Source organism: Suillus fuscotomentosus (genome assembly GCF_016647785.1).
Source record: "Suillus fuscotomentosus strain FC203 chromosome Unknown F5891scaffold_78, whole genome shotgun sequence".
NCBI classification, from domain to species: domain Eukaryota; kingdom Fungi; phylum Basidiomycota; class Agaricomycetes; order Boletales; family Suillaceae; genus Suillus; species Suillus fuscotomentosus.
The window spans coordinates 166,883-188,074 of NW_024539590.1; the positions used below are offsets into that span (position 1 = coordinate 166,883).

The 21,192-nt window shown below is 45.3% G+C and overlaps 5 protein-coding genes across 5 annotated transcripts; 2 read left to right on the top strand and 3 right to left on the bottom strand.

Annotated features, from left to right (window-relative positions):
- Nucleotides 1-2,100: 2,100 nt before the first annotated feature.
- On the bottom strand, nucleotides 2,101-2,433 carry F5891DRAFT_961385 (uncharacterized protein; the record flags this gene model as incomplete). Its single annotated transcript, XM_041375810.1, has 1 exon — nucleotides 2,101-2,433. The coding sequence occupies one exon, from the start codon at nucleotides 2,431-2,433 to the stop codon at nucleotides 2,101-2,103; it is 333 nt and encodes a 110-aa protein (XP_041220146.1).
- An 8,573-nt stretch (nucleotides 2,434-11,006) lies between these two features.
- On the top strand, nucleotides 11,007-11,822 carry F5891DRAFT_1255087 (uncharacterized protein; the record flags this gene model as incomplete). Its single annotated transcript, XM_041369973.1, has 4 exons — nucleotides 11,007-11,421; nucleotides 11,481-11,500; nucleotides 11,554-11,619; nucleotides 11,673-11,822. 4 exons carry the CDS (start codon nucleotides 11,007-11,009, stop codon nucleotides 11,820-11,822), a joined length of 651 nt encoding a protein of 216 aa, XP_041220147.1.
- Nucleotides 11,823-14,645: 2,823 nt separating this feature from the next.
- On the bottom strand, nucleotides 14,646-15,359 carry F5891DRAFT_984949 (uncharacterized protein; the record flags this gene model as incomplete). Its single annotated transcript, XM_041377522.1, has 3 exons — nucleotides 14,646-14,882; nucleotides 14,932-15,030; nucleotides 15,090-15,359. The coding sequence occupies 3 exons, from the start codon at nucleotides 15,357-15,359 to the stop codon at nucleotides 14,646-14,648; spliced, it is 606 nt and encodes a 201-aa protein (XP_041220148.1).
- Nucleotides 15,360-16,865: 1,506 nt separating this feature from the next.
- F5891DRAFT_890383 (uncharacterized protein) lies at nucleotides 16,866-17,084 on the top strand (the record flags this gene model as incomplete). Its single annotated transcript, XM_041373282.1, has 2 exons — nucleotides 16,866-16,988; nucleotides 17,040-17,084. Coding segments are annotated over 2 exons (168 nt in total), but the record flags the coding sequence as incomplete, so codon positions are not given.
- A 1,454-nt stretch (nucleotides 17,085-18,538) lies between these two features.
- Nucleotides 18,539-18,962, bottom strand: F5891DRAFT_984950 (uncharacterized protein; the record flags this gene model as incomplete). Its single annotated transcript, XM_041377523.1, has 3 exons — nucleotides 18,539-18,739; nucleotides 18,786-18,857; nucleotides 18,903-18,962. The coding sequence occupies 3 exons, from the start codon at nucleotides 18,960-18,962 to the stop codon at nucleotides 18,539-18,541; spliced, it is 333 nt and encodes a 110-aa protein (XP_041220150.1).
- Between the last annotated feature and the right edge of the window lie 2,230 nt (nucleotides 18,963-21,192).

The window sequence follows — 21,192 nt, forward strand, 5'->3', positions numbered from 1 at the left end:
TGGTGAGTGGTCGCGCAATGCGTGAATGCATTGCGCAAGCAATGTGGGATCAGTATCAGGATGTCATACATGAGAGGGCTTTGTTGGACTCAGGTTCAGACTCGGAGGTATCAGACGCATTGGACGAGAGCGAATTGGAAAGCGTAGCATAGAAACACATGTAATTCGGTACAGAAACAACAAGTACTTGGTATGGAAACAGCTAGTGCAGCTAGTGATTGAGTATGAAAAAAACAAATGAGTGCATGCGAGATTGAACAAATGGCAGGTAAACTACATGGCGCTGGCAGCACAGTTACAACTGCGGACGGACGTATGGCACTTGTGGTGCTTGTGTCATATCCCATATATTCACGCTTCTCTTCCGGACTTCGGACCCTGAGATCCGATCCGGTCCGATGTATAGATCTGCTTCTGATCCGATTTATGATAAGCTTTCTAATTCATTTCCTGTTCATATAACGTTAAACACAGCCTATTCGGTATTTCCTCTTCCCGGTGTTTTTATACTTATTACCGGTATGATTACTGATCCGTTAACCTATGTCTCATTTCCGACTCGCGTTTGATAACCTTTGCACATGCTTCGTACATAGCCTCGGACCTTTGCTTACTGATACTTCCGTTATCCTCATAGTATATAAACTCGTGTATATGTCCTGTAGTACCTCAGTTCGAATATCATCTTAGTTTGTCCTCTTTCTGTCCTCCGGACTTGAGTCCTTCTTACTCTTGTCACCCTCCGAGACTTCAGATAGATTCCGATAGTCTATATCCTCGGCTCTACCTTCGGGTAGTCTTACTCTGTTAGTTTCTAGTTCGGATACATCCGGATTAGTCTTATATACGTTTCCGATATCCGGAAGACATCCGGATATACTACGAGACCCGTCCGGACCTTCGGACGCGTTATCGTTAGTACTTTGAAATAAGGGACAGTACTTGGGAAAGGGGCACAGCGTACGAGCTGAGGCCGAAGTCCTTCGGATCCGATCCTATGAGAGCACGACCTTAACAGCTTGCGGGACCTTCTGAAATCTATACTGGATCATGTGCTGGATGAATGCGTACCACATGTCTTTGTCATCGTTTTTAAGGTATACGTCGGTGACAGCTGGGTCATCTGCAAACATGTGCATGACAATGACCCTCTCCTGCAACGGATAGTAGTCTGCATCTTCCCCGTTCAAGATATGCAAGGCAGCGTGTCTCTGCTTCTCCAGCCTTTCCACATCAGTAACCATACCCTTCTTGATCACATTGGTGAGATGATTGATGGACCCTTGCATGCCCACAACAGCTGCAGCTGGCGTGATCTTGGCTGCTCTTGCAGCGCTGGTCATCATTGCAGATTGGCCACTGTCAGCATGTGACTGGGTTGCACGCGACTTCTGTTTCTTTGATGCTCGAGCCTCAGATTGTTGTGGCAGTTCAGATGTCGATGAAGGTACTGTGGATGCGAATGTGGCCACATCATCATGGAACATGGATGTGGCATCGTGTGAGCGCTTTCCGGTACTGGAGGTTGTAGAGATAGTTGGTCGAGTGGCAGCACTAGACGGGGGAGGAGGAGAAGCGATGGTATTGGTCCCGGACATAATGACGTCACCACTTGTGCCAGCAGTGGCACTTGTGGAGCTAGTAGATCCGCCACTCGTGCCAGTGATGGCACTCATGGAGCTAGCAGATCCAGGAGCCTGAGCTCCTGGGGCATCCACCCCAGGCTCATCGTCAATGGAGGGCGCGGGAACATCGGTGGCTTGGAAAGCCGCTGCCCCTTGTGCGCCACCCACAGGTAAAATCTCCTGCATCCACTCAAGATAGACCCATCCGGAGTTTCAGAAAGGGCGCATCGCAGAATTGGACTGAAAGAAATGTAGTATTAGTAAAACAACATGACATGAGAGTATAATGACATACCTTTTGCTGGACATATGCATCAAACACTGCTGCTGCTGCTTCCCCCTGGATGTTTGCACCGTACTCAGGGTGCCACTGATTGATTCCAGACTGCTTGCAATACTTATCGATAGTGTTGTAGATCTGTTTCAACTAAACACATGTTAGCTGAGATCGATAAACTGATAATGTAGATTGAAATCAGCAACTCACTGATGTCCACTTTGTCTGGCACATTTTGCCAGTCTTTTGTGGGCCCTGTGTCTTCTTGGGTGCGATATCCCTCGCTGCTCCATTGAATGTTACCATCTTGAAGTTGCCTCCTTCGGCACGCTCTGACTGATGTTCATGAAGGTAGTCGACCAGCGCAGTTACTTCTGATTCAGTCCAAAATGCCTTCTCTTTCTCTTGAGCCATGAGAACAGTAGTGTAATGTGCAGCAAGAGCTGTTAGAGATACAACACTTGTCAAGATATGTTTATGACGGGTGAGATGGACACCCTTGAGATTATCGATGTGATAACAAGATTCCATGGTGGTACACTGGTAGTAGTAGGATGCAAGCAAGGTTGAAAGTCAGCCATTCGGGGTGTGCCGTGCCGACCATGCTTGCCGAATGCAAATTGATTCAACCTGACTTCACATGGGTTTCCGAACTAGCTCTCAGAAGGTCCATGTGGCCAGGCACGTAAAAAGCCCTCCAGTATTTTAAATTCTCGTGCTTTGCAGGGGCTGGATACACCACAACTTTGCTTTCAAGATTCACTTAATGTGTGCGTAATGATTTCAGCTCTTACCATCAATTGCTGTACGAATTTATCACTTACTCAGAATCAGGCTATCCTCGACTCGTCCACAGGAAGACAATTGCGGAACTAAAGCTGCGACAGAGTGGGTGTTTCATTCGATAGAGACTCAAGTCAGGAGACAAGTCGTTGTTTAAGTAAGTCTACTACACGTGTGTCTTCCTTGCGTGATCATTTCACGACTTCGGCACTGAAGTACTGATTGTGCAGTTTAAGCGCCCAATCATGCTAACATGTCCAGTTTCGTCATCTGCATTGACCCCTCAGCATCACGGTTCTTCTATCCCGCATGCACGCATCCCTGTGTTTCTTCCCTGATCCAATACGGCTCTTCAGTCTTCGTGTTCTTCTCCTCACACCACATTCCTGTTGAGAGTTCATCATGCACTGTCCGACTTTCATTCTCAGTGTCCCATGCGAGTTTTTGGTCATCATTGCCATCTCGCTAGCTACATCATAATCTGGCTACCCTGGTCGTATTTTCCTAATCTTCGCCTAATCAATCATGTCTCGTCTGCTCCAACTCCGCATCTCCAAACCCTCACATGAGCATGTATGTGCAGTGCTGAACAAATAAATTCCCCGTCAACAGTAAGAGATTATCCATCGCTTCGTCCACTATGTGGATACCACACATCTTTTAACATATATCTTAACAGGGTTATTCATTGGAATTGGAATTGATATCCTACCATCAAGCAGGAATGCGCTCTTCGGATCCTTGCGCATCGGGTATGTACACAAGAAGCTCAGAGCTGTCCCACCGTAGTACAGGGAGGAGAGCTTTAACTTTGGACTACTCACCCAACTTCAGGAATGTATACATGTACAAAATCTCATGTGCCACACCAAGATCTCACCCTCACTCTTCCACACGGAAACGCGGTTCCTTCGTCGTGTGCACAGAGACCCTTCTATCCACAACCAAAACCAGCACCAGGCGACCTGTGCTTGACATGTTCCTCATGTGCCAATAGTGATAACATCATATGACATGGTTTAGATGGTTCCTGATCCCTGCAAGACTTTCAACTCATATGTGAACCTCTGCAATAATCAGTTAGATCTCCTCCCATAACTCATGTATTGTAGAGTAAATAAGGCTCATAATTGATCTAATCAAATTCCGTCAAAATTTAAAGATAGGCCAGCATGCGTGCAATGACTGACCATCATCGATGCAACATCCAGGACAAAAGAATGCTTGGTCACAGTATCAGTCTGATTGTACTGAAAATTGGATGCATACAAAAATCATCGTAGTGACTCCGATAGTGTGTATGTAGGTAGCATAGACGTTTGACTATCTATTCACTAAGTAACGTAAAACAAATATTCGAATCCACAACACACGGGAAGTGTCAAACAATCTACAACGTCAACATGGTGACGGGCATTGTCACACATATAAGTACAATGATGGAGTGTAGGAGAGGGGATAGGAGATATCAAAAGACGCACGAAATCTGTCATCCATCTTCCTCAATATCGACCCTCTGTGTACTGAATAGACATACCACTTCATCATAAGAACCGAATCCACTATTTAGACTGCTTTTCGGTGACATCAGTGTGCGATGACGTCCCAGCTGCCAATGGTGTGCTCTGTGTTGTTTCGCTTGGTTGGGGCGCCTCAGTATTGGGAGATCGAGATTCTGACTTAGAGTCCAGTGGGGCTTTCTTCTTTCTCGCATGATAGTTCCTCTGCGTGAAAATGAGACAGTGGAAAAAACCTAATATGAAGAAAAACACACAGGCTGCATGTGGCACGACAGCTCGGTTATGAAATACGATACCACAGAGTCTGGATCTGGATATGACATTCGAACTGTCTTGCTAGTTCGCTAGAGTGGTTTAGAGTCTCAGCGAAGCTTTGGAACAACGCTGATATTGTGATTAGTACCTAGAATAGTTAGGAGTCTAGGTATGAGTCAGTGTGAGTTGTTGCTACGAGCTACGAGACGACGTACCTCAGCGAAGCTTTGGAACAACGCTGGGGTGAAAACCAACGCAAGATGTGGAATATATACTGTGTGTTACATAACCATGATGCATCAGCAGCCACTGATGGAGAGTCACAATACTGTATATAGTACGTATCTATATGGTGAAGAAGAGAAATGGAGTTGGCAATGCGAACACTGCTATAGTTAGCTGCGTAAGCATCACTGAAAGCCAATCAGCATGATATGACCTTATTTACCTTATAAGGTCGAGCGAATCAGCTTTCCCAATATATGTCTATGTAGTGGCTTGTGAGACGCACATCAGGTGCCTAATCCGTTATCTCTTTTGTCTTCTGCTTTGTCCTTTGGTGGACCATTATTAGCCTATATTAGCTCTCTAGCTAGCTTTCATATTCTTACGCTCTACCATCCAAACCGCCGATCACATTACTGATCTGAAGTCTGTTCTTTATTTCAGCTTTCTTCTGATAAACCATTAGGAGGTTCCAAGCTAGTGTTCTCGCTTCTACAATTTTCCATCAAAATTACATCACCATGTAGGATTTTATATAGCAATTCAGTGTGACCATAGTTTGACAGCGACTTTGGAAACATTGAGATCACGTACTACGAATGTTATAGCTCATCATCTTTTAGCCAGGAGTATTGTAAGCAATAATAATAATATTGTAACATCATATGCCCATATATCTGCCGCCGCTGTCAGTAGATTCTACATATATGTAAGGACGGGGCAATTTCAAAATTCAGTTGTGTGTGCTCACTGCTCCTCCTGGCCTGCTTTGAACCATGAGAACGAATTTCCTCAGATGCAAAAAAAGTGCCCGCAGCTGCAGGCACTTTTTTCAGTTTTTTGGGAATTTGTTCTCACGTCGCCACCGTTTGACCAACCAAGGTGCGTCGACACTGGCAGGGCCCCAAGTTTTCAAGCTTGAAAACATGCACAGTACGATGGAATTCAGGCAAGCAAACACCCTCCATAAGTTATGATGGGATACAAAGTGCTATATACACTACTGTAAGTCCACTGTCCAGCTATACTAATGGGGGGATAGAGCTATTTAGACACGCTTACTTAGATTTAATGCAACCACCAACCCTAAAATTTAAAGTCTGGTATATCATTGTCTTCGGATTCCCCATAATCTTCTGAGCTACAATCTTCGTCATCCGAGTTGGCCATGGACGTACCCCCATCTTCATCATCCGAGTTGCTAATAGGTATATCCTCGTCTCCATCATCCCATGCGTCAGATTCATTATCTTCATCGTCAGTTATGTCCCCTTGAGTTCGGTTCTGGTGGTTGTCAACGCTGGACTCGATGGTGGGTCCCAGATCACTCTCATCCAGAGTTTTGTCGTCATTGCTCATGCTTCCAAGGAAAGTTTCATCATCAGTAGTATTTGGCAAAACATACTGAATTTCATGACCGACACCAATACATGCGAAGCGAGCAAACATATCACGATCAGCGAAGCTGTGTTGACATTGTCAGTCTTTAGGAAAGTCTTAAACTATGTCAACAGACTTACATATTAACATAGAATGCAGTCCAATCATCTACTTCTCCGCATGGTCGAGCAACTGTGGGGCCATGCCGAAGGAGATCATCCATACGGCCGTCAGCAAATGCCGGTATAAGGTGGCAAGCTCTGAGGACGAGGGAAGGGTCGAGAAAGCCAAATGCAGTGGGTGAATTTGGTACTGAATCCAACTTTCGGGAGCTGACCTTCCTTGAAGCCCCACCGTTAATGCGGAACTACACCAAGCCACCGAACCCACAAAAACTCCATTGATTGTGGAGAGCGATTACGAGTGTCCGGGCCGATGTGGAGAATCTGTATAGAAAAAGCGCCCAAAACTTGCACATACCAGAATGGATGAGCATTAGCATCACATTCCCTCGACAACATCATTACAGTGCCACCATGCCCTGGTTTCAAAGTGTCTTGATCGCGGCAAATATCATAAGTTGTGTAGTTAATTTGAAGGTGTTTGGCTTTGGAGACCCTGCTGAGGTTGTTAATAAACAGTATGCTACCTCTTTGAGCATTGCTGAATTCCTGCTCATCGCCATCATAGTCCAAGCCTAAGAGTCATGAGAGAAGGTGATCTTTTAGTTTTGGAATGAAGTCCTTTGAGTACTGTTAGCAGCGAAGTGGTCAGCTGTCTGATATGACTTACTTTGACGGCTGGATCTTCCCTGTGTTCACCGAGGTAAGAGGCCAAATTTATCTTGTTACAATCATTGCTCAATAAAAAATGGTGGACTTCAGGCGGTAGATCACTGCTGCGTGTATCATGAAGGAGGGTTGTTGATGACTGCTGCTGTTGGATGCGAGTGCGCCTTCGTTCTTGCCTAGCCAGCTGCTTCGCAGGATCCTGCTTGTTCATGCTTCGATATAGCATTTTTATAAAACGATGAGCCAGCTCGCCCTGTAAAGCACAGAACATCAATACCGCTAATATAGCCAAGCAAGAAATGCCTACAATTTGGGTAGTATATGAATCTGTTGTACCAAACAACCTGATAGAAGTGGCGTAATCACCAAGTGCGTGTAATTTGTAGGTTAGGAGATTGAAGGTCTTGGGTCGAGCACCTGGTGCCCTTGCCTCCCCATTGGCAGACTGAACATTAGCATCTTGCCTCCTCTGACGTGCAGCGACTTCACATGGAAGTTCCACAGTTTGAAAAGCCGAGCATGTGAACTGCCGAAACCTCCGAAGTTGTTTGCCTAGAGCGTTCAGTGCTTGATCGAGTTTATCTAAGGAATCATCGGTGTGAAGGCGGAGTTTAGCCAGGGCATGCCATTCTGCCAGTCGAAAAAGTAGAAGCCGAATAATGCCATCGTGCTCATGAGGGAACATCCCTTCGAAGACTGGGATTGCGCACTGTTCCAAAAGATGAGGTAGGCCAGAGTTGAAAACAGTGAAAACCATCAGACTAACCTGTAAAACATCTTCAAAGTGTCGAGCAACAGTTTTGCTGGACATCTGATACATTGGATGGAAAGCGCCGGATAGCACCCTTACCAAAGGAAGGGATTGAGCGAAAGCTGTACCAATAGTGAAAAGGTTTCCACATTAGACATAGACTGGTGGATTGCAGCTTACCGTTCATTCATGATAGCTATTCCTTCGGAGTTTATGGCATAAAGTAGCCTGATAAGATGTTTGAAAACTGATTTGAATACGCCCAGCTCAAACTCGTGTAGAAGGTCAATGACAAGCATGGAAAAGCAATCCAAACCAAGTGGGCCAAGTCGGTCAGCGAAGGTATTCTGTAAGGGAGGTGAAATGAATGTTCAACTATGCTAAATTAGAGATAGCTTACAAGGGTGGGTACAAGTGAGAACTCTTTGAGAAGGCATTCTACAGTAGCACCCTTGATCAGAGCGCCTGCCTTGTAGATAGCGTTATGTGCAGCAATGATAGTGTCTTTGATGAATCGGCGCATTCTTGTGAGTCTTCCTGATATATCAGCACGAAGTCCAATGCGATCAAAGCAGGATTTTGGAAGGAGACATCGAGGACAAGGACAAACACCCTTGTCACAAACTGTTGCAATAAGAACTCTTCCGATGCGTCATTAGCATGAGCAGGGCTGGAAGGAAGCATTCCATGCACTTTTCTGGATAATCTGCGGAATAGGTGAATATCCTAGGAAATACTCAGCGTTGTACGCCATCGTGACACTTGATTACAATACCATTTCTGTAGGCGTCAATAAATTCATCGTCTATCAAAATACGCCAGATTGAATGGAATAACTCGCACTTGCAATGTGCAAGAATGTCATGGTAGCTCTTCCGTTTGACTACTGGTGATTTTGGCGATGAATTGTTTGATTGATTCTGGAAGCTGCCAAGGGCAAGTCAATGACCGTTAGCACAACAATATTCGTATGTGATGTATAGGTGTACTTACAGTGGGAATAAATGCCACAGGGTGGCATGCACCGGAAGTAGGGCAGGCACGGATGTATTTGGACTGGTTTCCGAAGTATAGATAGATGGGCCATGCTGATGCGTTCCCAAACTGTGCTAAGTGCGTGGAATCCGACCAAAACATGAGTCCAGTGATGACTTTCTCTAGCTTGCAGCCGTCATCCCTCCTTTGCTTCTGCAGGTGATCGTGAGCCTGAATCCATGCATCTGATGTATAGAGCTCGTCATGAAGACGTTGCTCTCGACCTGTCATGGGAGACTTCCAAAAGCGCTTGAAGGGAGTGAAATGAAACCATTTCGATGTTGCCTCCGAGAAAGCAGCATGAATCACAGCTGTGAGCTGGCCGGTACTGGAATCCAGGGACTGTAAAAACCTGCCCGTTGCCGTTGGGGTTCTTCTCCCGTGTCGGTACAAGAATCTCTGCAGCCACCTCTTCCCACCCATCCATTCGGTAGATATCATTGTCGCCCAGTGTGGTTTCCGAGGAATCCAAATGCCTCATCTCAGTCTGAGCATTGAAACCCTTCACGTCCTCGATTTTGAAGTCTTCGGCTGATAGGACCTCCCTAACCAGTCGAGTGACTTGAGCTTCCGATGTTTGGTTGCTTCTGGTCAGCATCCAGCTCATGAGGTGCCAGACACTCATGTTTTGCCATGGCCAAGGAGGAGCCTTTGAGGAAGATGTTGCCTCAGAATTACTAGGTAGCTCAGGATTAAAACTCGCATTGGAATAAAAATTGGATAGCTGATTTGAAGAGACGAACACATCAGGATCATGTGTTGGTCGATGACGATAGTCTCGCCCAATGCCGAATTGGTTTAAAGATGTCCGAAAAGAGTCAAATACGTGGAGGATGACTCGGGGAAGGGTAGATGGAGGAGACTGAGGGACCGGAGGTGGTGGCACAGGAGGCTCATCACGAAATCGCATAGGTAACCGGCGGGAGCGAGTAGGGCGAATGCCTTCAGGAGTAGGAATTGCCATGGGTGGTTCAGCCTGAGGCTGCTCCTCCAGAAGGCTATGCTCCCTGGGCCGAAGCTCTGAGTCTGTTGATGGTTAAAGTACTGGTAGAGGCTAGTGAATTTGAGATGCTCACTGCCGGCGAACAATGGGCCCGGGAGTGTATAACTGCTGCCACTGGCAGCAGATGTGATTCCAGGCGTTGAAGCTACTTGAGAAGGCACATCTGACATTGTGGCGTCCTCACTGGTGGTCTAGTGAAATAAAGATCAGACAGGCCTTTGAGTCGGACTGTGAATCAGTATTCACTTGAGCAGTACTAAGCTTAATCTTCTTAGCTGCAGATGCTCCTTGCCTGATTTCTGAGGCTCGTTTGAAATGTAGGGACTGTTGTATTAGCTGCTGCTGCCATTAAGAGCAACTTTTGCGATGATGAGTCAGGCCTCCTGACGCTGAAAATGACTGTCCACACTTCTTGTGGCATTTGAAATAATCGCTCATCAAAGTCCCAAGAAGCAGCAGTATCGTCAAAAGTAAAACAAAATGATTGAGAATGAGAGTAACTCTCATGCTACCTGTTATTCTGTCCAAGTCAAAGGGCGTATTCAGCCTGGGCCATGGCTGTGAGTTAACAATTAACTTGTGAGTGGTGACATGTATGCCCAATCCAATAGCGAATTTCGTAATCATGTGACTAGCGCATCACATTGACATGGCAAAATCCTCATCATCCCTTACATTATGCACTCAAAACCCAAGGCAGCCACCAATGGCGAAGACGAGAAGGTGCTTGTCAAAGGTGTGACTGATTCCAAAGACGCTGGTGCTTCCTCACCGGTCAAAGTCGAAGAGCCAGTGGAACTACTGACCCATCAGAAGTGCCTGGTGGGAATGTGATTATGTTCCGACCATAGGCATGAAACGTAGACCTGAACGTTTCGGTGTGAGATTTTGAGGAAGAAGAAGGGTGCGAGGAGAAAAGGCATTTGGATGTGAGTTCTTGCTGTGTATTCCTTTTGTTTGGGGGGGATTGATCGACTAATTGACTCGAATTCCCATAGCCTTAGGACACTTCCTCCTCAGCCGGCCAACCGTCCTGAACAACTTGTGCCAATCAGACTCGAATTTGATGTGGAGCATCATATGATGCATGAGGAGATGTGCTGTGGCCGTGGCTGCTCCTCTCACGGTTGCCAACATGGTTGCCTTAGAAAATGGCACGAGCATCATGCCACTGCAGCTACCTATCGGACGAAGAAAGGGCCCTTTGGACGACAAATTGCAATATGGTACATGTGGTGCGTTGATACTATCGGCTAATCAATAATACAATTCTTCCTGACGCTTCATCATTTTCAGGTAAATACTGGCATCAACACCGCAGACCCCGCCCTGTAACATATAGACATACATTGTTCATCCTCATGTTTACTTCCTTCCACGCAATGATACCCTCAGATGCTGAACTCACTTCTCAAGCACTCACTGAGGAGGGCAATTATCGGTTTCCATCATTTTCAGCGTCTGATGCGGTCATGCTTGGTTTGTCTCTACCCAAACCCTTCCCGGCATCCTCTCGACATTCAAAAGGCAAAGGCCTCATCATCTCTATACAAACTGTCATGGGTCATATGTTATTTGCGTGTACCGTGGGCGACCTTGGTCACCCAGCCGGTGTTGGGGATGTCAGTTTAGATAGTTGGACAAGTGTGGATAGCATGATTGGAGTCATGAGGCAGACTGGCCATTCAAGTTATTATGTGGAGAAAAGCATGAGCGCAATGGGCAAGTCAGCAAAACAGCTGGGGATCCAAGGGGACTACATTATTCACGGGGGAGGTAAATAACTTTTGCCATGTACTTCTGGGAACGACCAACTTAAGTTTGCTTCCGTCCAGCGTTCCCAATCTGGTTGGACGTTAGTATGTGTTATTTGTTTATGAATTTGAAAAGCTGATTGAGGCTGTATAGAACGCTCATTGTTGTCCTATTGCTGTTGTTGCTTGCTACTCGGGTTCAACCCAAGAAGACCATCACGTACATCCTCTTCCAAAACTCACCCGATCCAACATTCACACACCAACCATTAGCTTGTGGTCACAACTGTATGGGATTATCTTCACAAAATCAACAAGTCAGAAGGTGCACAAATGTCAGCCTCATCTGCTCTAGGGACAGAGATGCATGCATCTCTCCCATCTGTACCAATCCAGGAGAGCACGGTAAGCTCATATCAGTGAAACAGAACAGGTTAAAATCAGGGTGAAACGAAAAGGACGAGCACCGAATTCTCAGATGGCTGCTGATGGCCAAGATACACCTAGTCGACAAAAATCAGACCTCTCCATCAATATCTCTACTCGGGGATCACGCTGCAGAACTACAAAGTCCATCTTAGAAACTGACATCATTGCTTACAGGTCAATGCTCATCTGATGCAGGTGCCAGCATCATAATGGACGGTTTGTGTGTTGGCTGGCTTGCGCTATTTTAGTATTTCTCTTTGTGCCATCTGCAGTGCTCATCAGCTATCTTTGTAACAATAATTTAACGGTTCTGTTGTTACATATGCTAGATGTACTAAATACATATAAGCACTACAACGATTTTTTGGGTATGGTGTTCAATATTACTGGGGAAGGTGTGTTAGTATTGTATGACGTCACAGAAAACCAGTTTGTAATATACTCACACCAGTCTTCGTATGAACACTCTGACAAACTTGACATTGACGCACACTGGCAGATTCATCCTCTCCCCATCAGGGCAACTCTCATTCTAGGTCCGATTGGTTGGATATGTTGGTGTATTCTAATATGCCATAGTTGGGCTCAGGTGGGTCCACCAAGTACAATCAACCCCATTTCACCTAGAGTCCTGCCAGTGGTCGGCCACTGTCCGACATCAATTATCAGCTGCCCTAGATTCTCGCTTGAAGATGCATTCTGGACCAGAATAGGCATGTCCATTTTGATCCTCGAGTTCACCGCTGTTACATAGTACTACTGCAATAGATCCGATGGCATTGTTCCAAGCCGATACTGGCAAATCACCTGTTCAATCTTCTCACTGGTGCCGAGCCTCTTGCAAGTTCTGAACCTTCTGACCCTGACACTTTGAATTTTTTTTTGTTTATTCAAGTTGTCCAATACCTCCTCTTGGAATCACCGTGATGTACCATAACTACTTGGATCAGATGTGCCGGTGACTCGGCCCCACTCGTGTCCCCTGGCAGTACTAGTGTATGACATATGCACGGATCATCATGTTATTCTTCTTCTAATAATCTACCGGACTACATGCACAAGCCATTCCGCATCACCCAAAACATGAACATGTCAGATATTGCCACACCGCCAGCACCCAAATTATCCTTCAGTGCTCTGATCCCTCCAAAAACTCCTGCATCAGTACTCAACAAGCTGAAGACATCTCCTGGAGGTTTTTATGCCGGAACACCTAGGCTTGCTCATCGCACCGAGTATTTCACAGGTGGAAGGGATGGTAACATCCTCATCACCAAAGGTCTAGACTATGACGAAGAGTTCATCATCCACAGGGTATTCGAGATCAGTCGTAATAATTTCTTTTTCACGCCGGATGGCGACTTCAATCCTGCAAATATCTTCCATGGCCACTTAGCAGACTTGAAATTGAGTTGTCAACTCACCACTGGTCGTAGCAAGGCCTTCAAGTTCTCATCAAAAGATTTCTCTACTGTCGTCAACAATCTCAATGCCTTCGAGAACTTAGTTCCGAAAGAAAGACATTATGAGACCGTTAGTGTTATTCAGGATGCTATCGGCCGTGGCAGATCAATCAAGCTGATTCACCATCTCTTTGAAGTAAGTTGGTTTTAGTGATTCGTCAATCCTCTTTAATGATACTGAATACTATCATACATAGGCTAATGACGAAGCTCAAGGTGGTACTAGTGATGAAGATGGTAATGGTTCAACCGCTGTCAGTGAGTTAGAAACGATCCTTCCCTGTTGTACGAACCTAAGTATCTGCTTTAGCCTGCCCAGACAGCCTAAGCTCTGAATTTGACACCGTGACTTGGCCAGTTGCCGAGCGATGTAAAGGCCATCTGCAGGATGTCTCATCCAAGCATAACATTTGCCCATTACCAGCATACGATCAGAACCACGTTCTTATACCACCACTCCAGTACAAAGCGAAACTTAAAGGCGCACTGGTTGAAGTTCATATGGCATTTTACCATCACCATGCAAAGAAATCAAGGCGCGACATATTTGAAGCTGTTTTACGAGAGCTCATCGTCTTATCACCTCCTGCACCCATGCCAAGCAGCCGCTTCAAACGTCGACGCCTCAATGATGGGCCCTGCACTGAACGACACAACAAGTGAAATAACTGACACGCTTCACCTTAAATTGTAGTATGTATTTACTCTGGTCATTGACTATTTGTACATTGATCACTTTCCACAGTATCATTGCGCAGCCTGTTCAAAGACATGATACCGGATCATGTAACCGCTGGTGTATGGCATTTGTCCCATATTGATTAATAATTGTACCTCTACTAAGTTTCCCCTGTACTGTACTGTTATAACAGAGTATATTTTACCGGCCTCGTGTTTGTTCCCTGGATGAACTTCGGATGGCATCATTTCAGTCAAACTAACATGGAAACCTAATGCAATCACAGCACACGATACTGATTGGCACCAACTGTCAGTGAGAGACATTAAGTAATTCTAATGTCAACTCTGGACTTCGCACATCATACAGCAAACTTTGTAACTTTTTATGATGCCCGTGCATCGGGAACGTTACTGAAGGGTCCAACTGTATGTGGCAAGGAGCGGAAGGAGCTCAACAACTTTGTTTTGTCATTAGAACGTGGAAAAATGCATATCAAGATTCACCTCTCTGTCACAAGAGCCTAGAGAACTGCATTTCACCATGTATGCCAGTAACCTGGACAAATGGCACCCATCCAACTTTACTCTTGCGGGTGCTACATTCGCACAAAAGTTGACCCTGGACTTGCACTCACAGACTTGGATGTATCTATTTAATACAAATATATTACAGCTACTTTACGTCGAGATTCTCCACTGCCTGACACATCTTAGAAAGAATTACATTGTGCCTTTCAAGAGCCGTCTCAATGCCGGACAGCACCTCGACCAAAGTCTTCGACGGACTCTTTGTGCGTGGATTGAACTCAAATGGTGTCTGTAGCTTCCTATGCTTCCTTGGTGTGGTAGGATTCGTGGATGGCACCCGTCGTGGAGAGTTGGTTAAATTATGACCGAAGCGGCATGGACTCTGTCGGAAAAATTATTCATGGAAGGAGAACTCTTGGAAGCTCACTCACAGCCTGGATGTCTCCACTGTCTGAGCATGGCCGCTTTCTCTTCGACAGAGACAAAAATTTTGTATCATCTTCAACCCGGGCATTCCAGCCATCGACGTCCTTGAAATAAAAGCGGTGAGATCAGATTGTATTCAATAAATGTCTGAATGGCACGTTACCCGCTTGAGTTGCTGATAATGCTCCTCTTCAATCTTCTCGATGAGCTTGATAGCACGGTCTACGTCTGAATCTGAGGCGTCTCTATACCCCAAATGGCCTGCCCCAGGTGTACAGTCTCCGCTGACATCATGGAGACTTTGTAGGTCATCAAACGGGTCATCTGTGGCAGGGGTGCTAGTATTAGCATATCCCAATAAAATTTCGGCTGCATCGTTATGGTCAGATGGGTGAGAGTCATTGCTGTAGCGGCGGCGTTGGGAATATGACATTGTGACTCAGGACTAGTGGGTCAATCGTTCCTCCAGTTCCCACTGGCAGTTTGAACATGCTTTAAAACTATATTTCATATCAATGCTAGATCTGAGATAATCCACTCACCGGCGTCAGTGAGCTTCACGTTGGTGGTACCGGCTGCATCTCAGTATCAGGATCCACTTTTGTTCTATTACAGCACTAGCTTGGATGATGGCATGTGAGTCACCATGAAACGGGTCACCTACTTTCAGTAAATAACAGGTTCTCTGCATGCCAGAAAAGTTCAAGACGCGGAGCTTCGTGACGTTAAATTAGAGTTGCACACATTTTACCCCAAATGATCTAGATGATTGCATTGATGGACGCGGTGCCAAACATGAATCAGCGCTGCTGTTGACAGACATGCATCAGAAAACACATACGTTGCCACTCTGAATTTTAATGCCCTTAAAGGTCTAGTCGCTCCCATCAGTGGGGGACAGTATCAGATTAGAGTCATTCAAGATCCGAGTATCCGAACTTCAAGTTTAGGTTAGACACGTTGCCTGGCCAGCACCCGCAGCTTGTGCAGTGCCATACATCGATGTCGACATGTGCGTTGTCAACGGATTGAGCTTCTGTAGCAAGAATTGAGCTTGACTGCCACACTGGTCGCAGATGATATAACATGGTATAGGGAAACGGTCGACCAGCAAGTCCTGTGTGTACAGCCGTCAAAGTGAGTTAGAAGCTGAATTGTCGCACCCAAATGCGGACAAAAACCTTGTTATGTAAGCTAATATGTTCAGTTTTTGATTGTACTCCCCGTGTTTCAAGTTGGTAAGTATTTTTTGAGACATGCCGTTCAAAATGTTCCCTAAGGTAAGCCTACCAATTCTTGAAATGGCATGTACTCATGCAATGCAATAACAGTGGTCACGGGAGCCTTTTAAGCATGCCCTGGGCTTGATGGTGTCTATCCTATGATGTGAGTGGATATAAACCTTTCTCCGAGTATCTGTTGTGCTACAGTACTGACACTACAGTGATACCTGCTCTCTGATTTAGTCCGTGCTCTGCTTTTTACCTCCGGCTGTCATCTTTAACACGCGACACATGGTCCTCACGATCCCCTCATGCCTCATTTTATTTCATCTCACCTTTATACAAGGTCGGTCAGCAGTGCATTAATAAAAAGTGATCTGACATACTTACCTGCACAGCTGCATATGTAATCGACCTTGGTTGGACTGATTTCATGTTCAGCAGCCCAGCCACGTTGGAACGAGTGCGGCGTTCGCCATCAGTCCTTCGCTGCTTTGGACGACCCTGCATGGAAAGTACTTCCGGGCTGAGCTGCTCTTGCTCGTCAGTGGCTGGTTTTCATCCTCTTAAGCTTGACCAACTTTTTTCTAAACTTGAGTACGTGGTGACCCAAGTACTCGACGAGTACATCTAGAAATTTCACATTCCAGTCAAGGAGTCTTTGGAAGCATATATCATACTGGGCATGTAACTTTTTCCATAATCATTTTCTTTTAGCTCATCTAGTAGCAGATCCATATGGGGTCCTCGAGGAGGGGCAGATATATTTTCGCTCTTCAGAACTCATCACCGATCCCGAAAGCAGAACCCAGATGGATATCGTGACCGGTTCTGTTCTGGTGAGTACTTCAGTCCATTACAATGAACTGTCCTGAGATGTTGATAAACAGGTATGGAGGAATCCCACAAGACTGCCCTCTGATGTCCAGAAGGTAAGGAAATCAATACCTCGTCGAATGACCTTATCAAATATGGATCAGGTCACTACCATCAGTCACCCAAAATTGGCTAATTACTTCGATGTCATTGTGTGCCGTTGTAGAAACAACAATACTGAGAGGAACAAAGAAATGCTCCTGACTGTATCTAAAAAGTTGTAGGTCGTGCGTTGCCTAGTCTGCTATACTTGAAAGGACAAGTGCGTTCGACCCTAAAGGGGAAGCAGGTGCAGCGGAGATCTAGAGGTACGCGCTTCAGCGAAGCGCGAGAAAGCGCAGGTGCGCGCAAGGTACGAAGGTGCGGGAACGCGCGCGCGTATTAGCGCGAAGCGCGGGAAAGCGCGCGCGTGTAAGTGGAAATAAGAGAGACTAAACTTATGTGAAGATATAAGCAAGATAAAGGATGTGAGATGTGTTGTGCTAATGAATAGATTTCTACTGCGACTTTCTAAGTAGTAAGTACTAGGTAAAGTTGGGTGAAAAGTAAGGTAAATAATAGTATGTACTGCTGGCGCTTATATAGCGCGCCTAAGCGCGCTCATGCGGAGCCGAAGCGCTACCGAGTAGGTATGTAAAAATATATATGAGTGAGAAACTATGATAAAAATAAAGGTGGAACTATGCTAATAAAGGAAATGGAAATATACGCACTAGGGAGCTTGGTGGACAGTGGATGGATGCATCTGGATGGCTGGCGCTATAGGGCGCGCAAGCGCGGGAACGCGCGCGCGCGTATACATCGTGAAGCGCGGGAATGGTGCGCGCATGGCGCGTGTTGCGCGGGAAAGCTGCGCGTCATATAGGAATCACTGTGGATGGTACACAGAGTGATGCTGCGAGTTGGTGCTGTATACTCCCTAGTGTAAAGCGCCATATCACACTATGAGATGCACGAGTCTCTACACCGTTCCCTGTGGAGGGGGAGCACTCATTAGCAAGCTACTTGGGTGGAGGAGGTGGGCACTTACTTTCATCATTTTCCGGACATCGCCTGACGTGTTCATTCTATAGGATGAGTAACCAAAGTCTCTGCAAAGGAGGCTTGAATTGCATTCCAGAAGGTCCTTCTTCTTGGACTCACAGAAACAAAAATCGGATTATATTCGAAGTTCCATGATCTTGCTGTGTATGAGCGTGGCTATGCAAGTGCTGCCGCCATTTGGTTGGCATACATGTGAGAATGTCTGCGGTATACTGCCATTTTTTTACAGACACGCGGGTCAGACGAGCAAGACAGTTTTCATTCTCTCAGCGCAAAAGTCCTAAAAGTCGTTGCAACGACTACATATGGTTTGTATGGTGTTACATTGTATATTGCGCACGTGTCCAACATGTTCTAATGCTTAACCTCATTCCAGCCTCTGAAAAATTCCATCCCTCATGGTCTGATTTTCGTAAGTCCATTCGGAATATATTTTAAAGCAGCTTACCTAGACATCCTAATGTGCACCTTAAAGTCCCAGGAGACGCTCCAACTCCTGCATTTCCATCTCATAGATTCGGTGCTCCCTTGCAATCCACACCACTATCATCGCACGCATCACTTCTGACAAGACCAGGGGCTGAGGGCGGGGCTGAAGTGGTACTTCAGGTTGGTAGAGTTCTTGGCGCATGCAGATTCGTGCGCCGGCCCATGTAAAGTACATTAATTGCTTTAAAAATATTAACATTGTAATTACTGAACGAGTCGCTACTTACGAGCTGTTCTTCAGTCAGCCTGAAGGTCACGTCCCGAGGCCTTGGTATGAGTCGTAAAATGTGTGGATCAATCTGTAGAATCTGTGAGCAGTGATTATTATAAAATCCTCAACGTACCTGGCTTTCGTTTGCATTCTGATTTCCGACTCCTCTGTTGGCATCCGCGTGGTTGTTCATACTTGTGCTGAAGTGGTAGAAGTATGTAAACTCGAATTTAAAGTGAGTTAATGTTTACCTTTGTCATTTGAGCTATCGCGTCTAAGAACATATCCTGATTTGGATTAGTGTTATATTATCGGCATTTTCCGAAACGGTGCGCGCGGTACGTCTGACATCTGCTCATTGTTTAGTGTTGTATTTACTACTATATCCTAGGACTACATACATAAAGATGGCGGTGACTTTCTTCAGGAATACTTGGAGGATTCCGCGGATTGGGCAGACCTATCCGTTTGAGGTTTGTTCGACATGTTTACTTCGAACTTACTAAACTTCTTCAGGAATACCTGGAGGATTCTGCAGACTGGGCAGACCTATCTGTTCGAGGTTTGTTCGACATGTTGACTTCGAACTTACTAACCTTCTTCAGGAATACCCCTTATATTCTTCCTGCCATCCAGAAAACTCAGGACACGCATTATGCGGCAGGATACTACAGTATGTCTTCATTTCTTGGTAAGGGCCCGGTGCTAATGACATTGGGCTTTCATTCAGGGATCATTGTTGACTGTTCTGATCGGCTCCGCGGGACAGAAAATGATGTCAAGTTAAAGTTGCTGAACCGGAACCCAGTAATTTTTATTTATTTGAACCCTTCATACCTATTAGTGACCGCAATCCTTTAATCACCGTTAGTTCATTCCAAGCCGAACATGAAGCCCTAAGACGTAAATTGTCCCCATTAGTTGAAATACACTGGATCAAAACATTGCTGATCTTTCATACTTCAGGCAGCCGCGGCGCACCTTCCCTCACTTCCACACCTCTTCCATCCACCTCTTTCAATGTTCATCTTTTATGTCACAAACTAACTCCCAAGGTGATGGCCCGCCTTCTGAAGTAGCGGCCTTGAAGAGGCGGCTGGCTGTTTTAGAGGCACAAAATGCAGAACTCCGCAAACAGCCGGTGGAAGAGAAAAGGTGCGTAAGATCATCTAGCATTTGGTTATCCTTTGAGCGATTGATTTGACAGTGAACGCCTTCATCTGGAGGGTTGGGTGATCCGCCGACTCGTCTGCCTTACTGAACGTGTTGAAGATCTCGTCACAGAGTTTGATAGACATGTGACGCTGGGTATCGACTCAGATGATGATACTAGCTTGAATGACCCCAAGTAGGTCCTTTCGCATGTACATTTACTTGCGCTACTTATGTCCACTAGGGACGACAGGAGGTACAGATCATACAAGAAACTAGCCACTTGATGTCCAACTGTTCGTAAGGTTGTACACTCCGAGGTTGAAAACAGGGAGCTCTCTTATATACAGTGGCTCAAAAAGTGTCCCAATGTTTGTAGCTTTTCATGTAATTGCTATATCATGTGTCAAGACGTGGGAATATGACTAAGCTATAGGGAGATGTCGGAAAGGTCTGCATCTCAGCTTCATTTCGGTTCCCTATACCGTGGGAAACTAATGACATTATGTGAAGATATGAGTATTTTAATTTGATGACTCATTGGGACACTTTTTTGACTTTGAGTTTTACTAATGTAATCTCTATAATTCTAGTACTGTGTGTGACCTCCTTCTGCTCCAATCACTTCTGCCACTCTTCTAAACATATTCTCTATCAATTTTGGGTATTCCTCTTTGGTGATTCCATCATACTCTGCTATAACACTGTCTCATAGTTGGAATAGCCCCTATAGTGAATCTTGATATGCTACAAGTAATTTCTTGAGTGATTCTCAGGGGTATTCAATATGGTTGATGTCTTGGGTCTATGTTGAACATGATAGAATAGTAATATCATGGTTTGCAAGCTATTGGTGGCTTATTTAGAGGTATACTTAGGGTCATTGTCTTATCACAAAACAGTATCTTCTTCATTAACTCATAACTTCTGCATGCTTCTTAGCAGACACTCCTGTCAAATGAGTATTTACTACTCTGTATTCATCCTCCCCTTTGCTTCATAGAAGATTCCCACTCCATTTTATCTCATATAGTCCTATACCATCAAGTTTTGTCTTGAAACTTAAGGTGTTTATTTAACTTTTCTTTATCTTAATGATTGTCCTATCTATTTTAATATAAATTCCTTGCCATATGATTTCATCCCATTGATTTTAACCTTATCTAACTAGATAAACCTCCTTCAGCTATTAGCAGTCCGATATTTGTACTTGAAAGTAGCATCTTGTCTTTTATTTTTATAGGTTGGAGACAGAGGAATCTGTTTTTCTT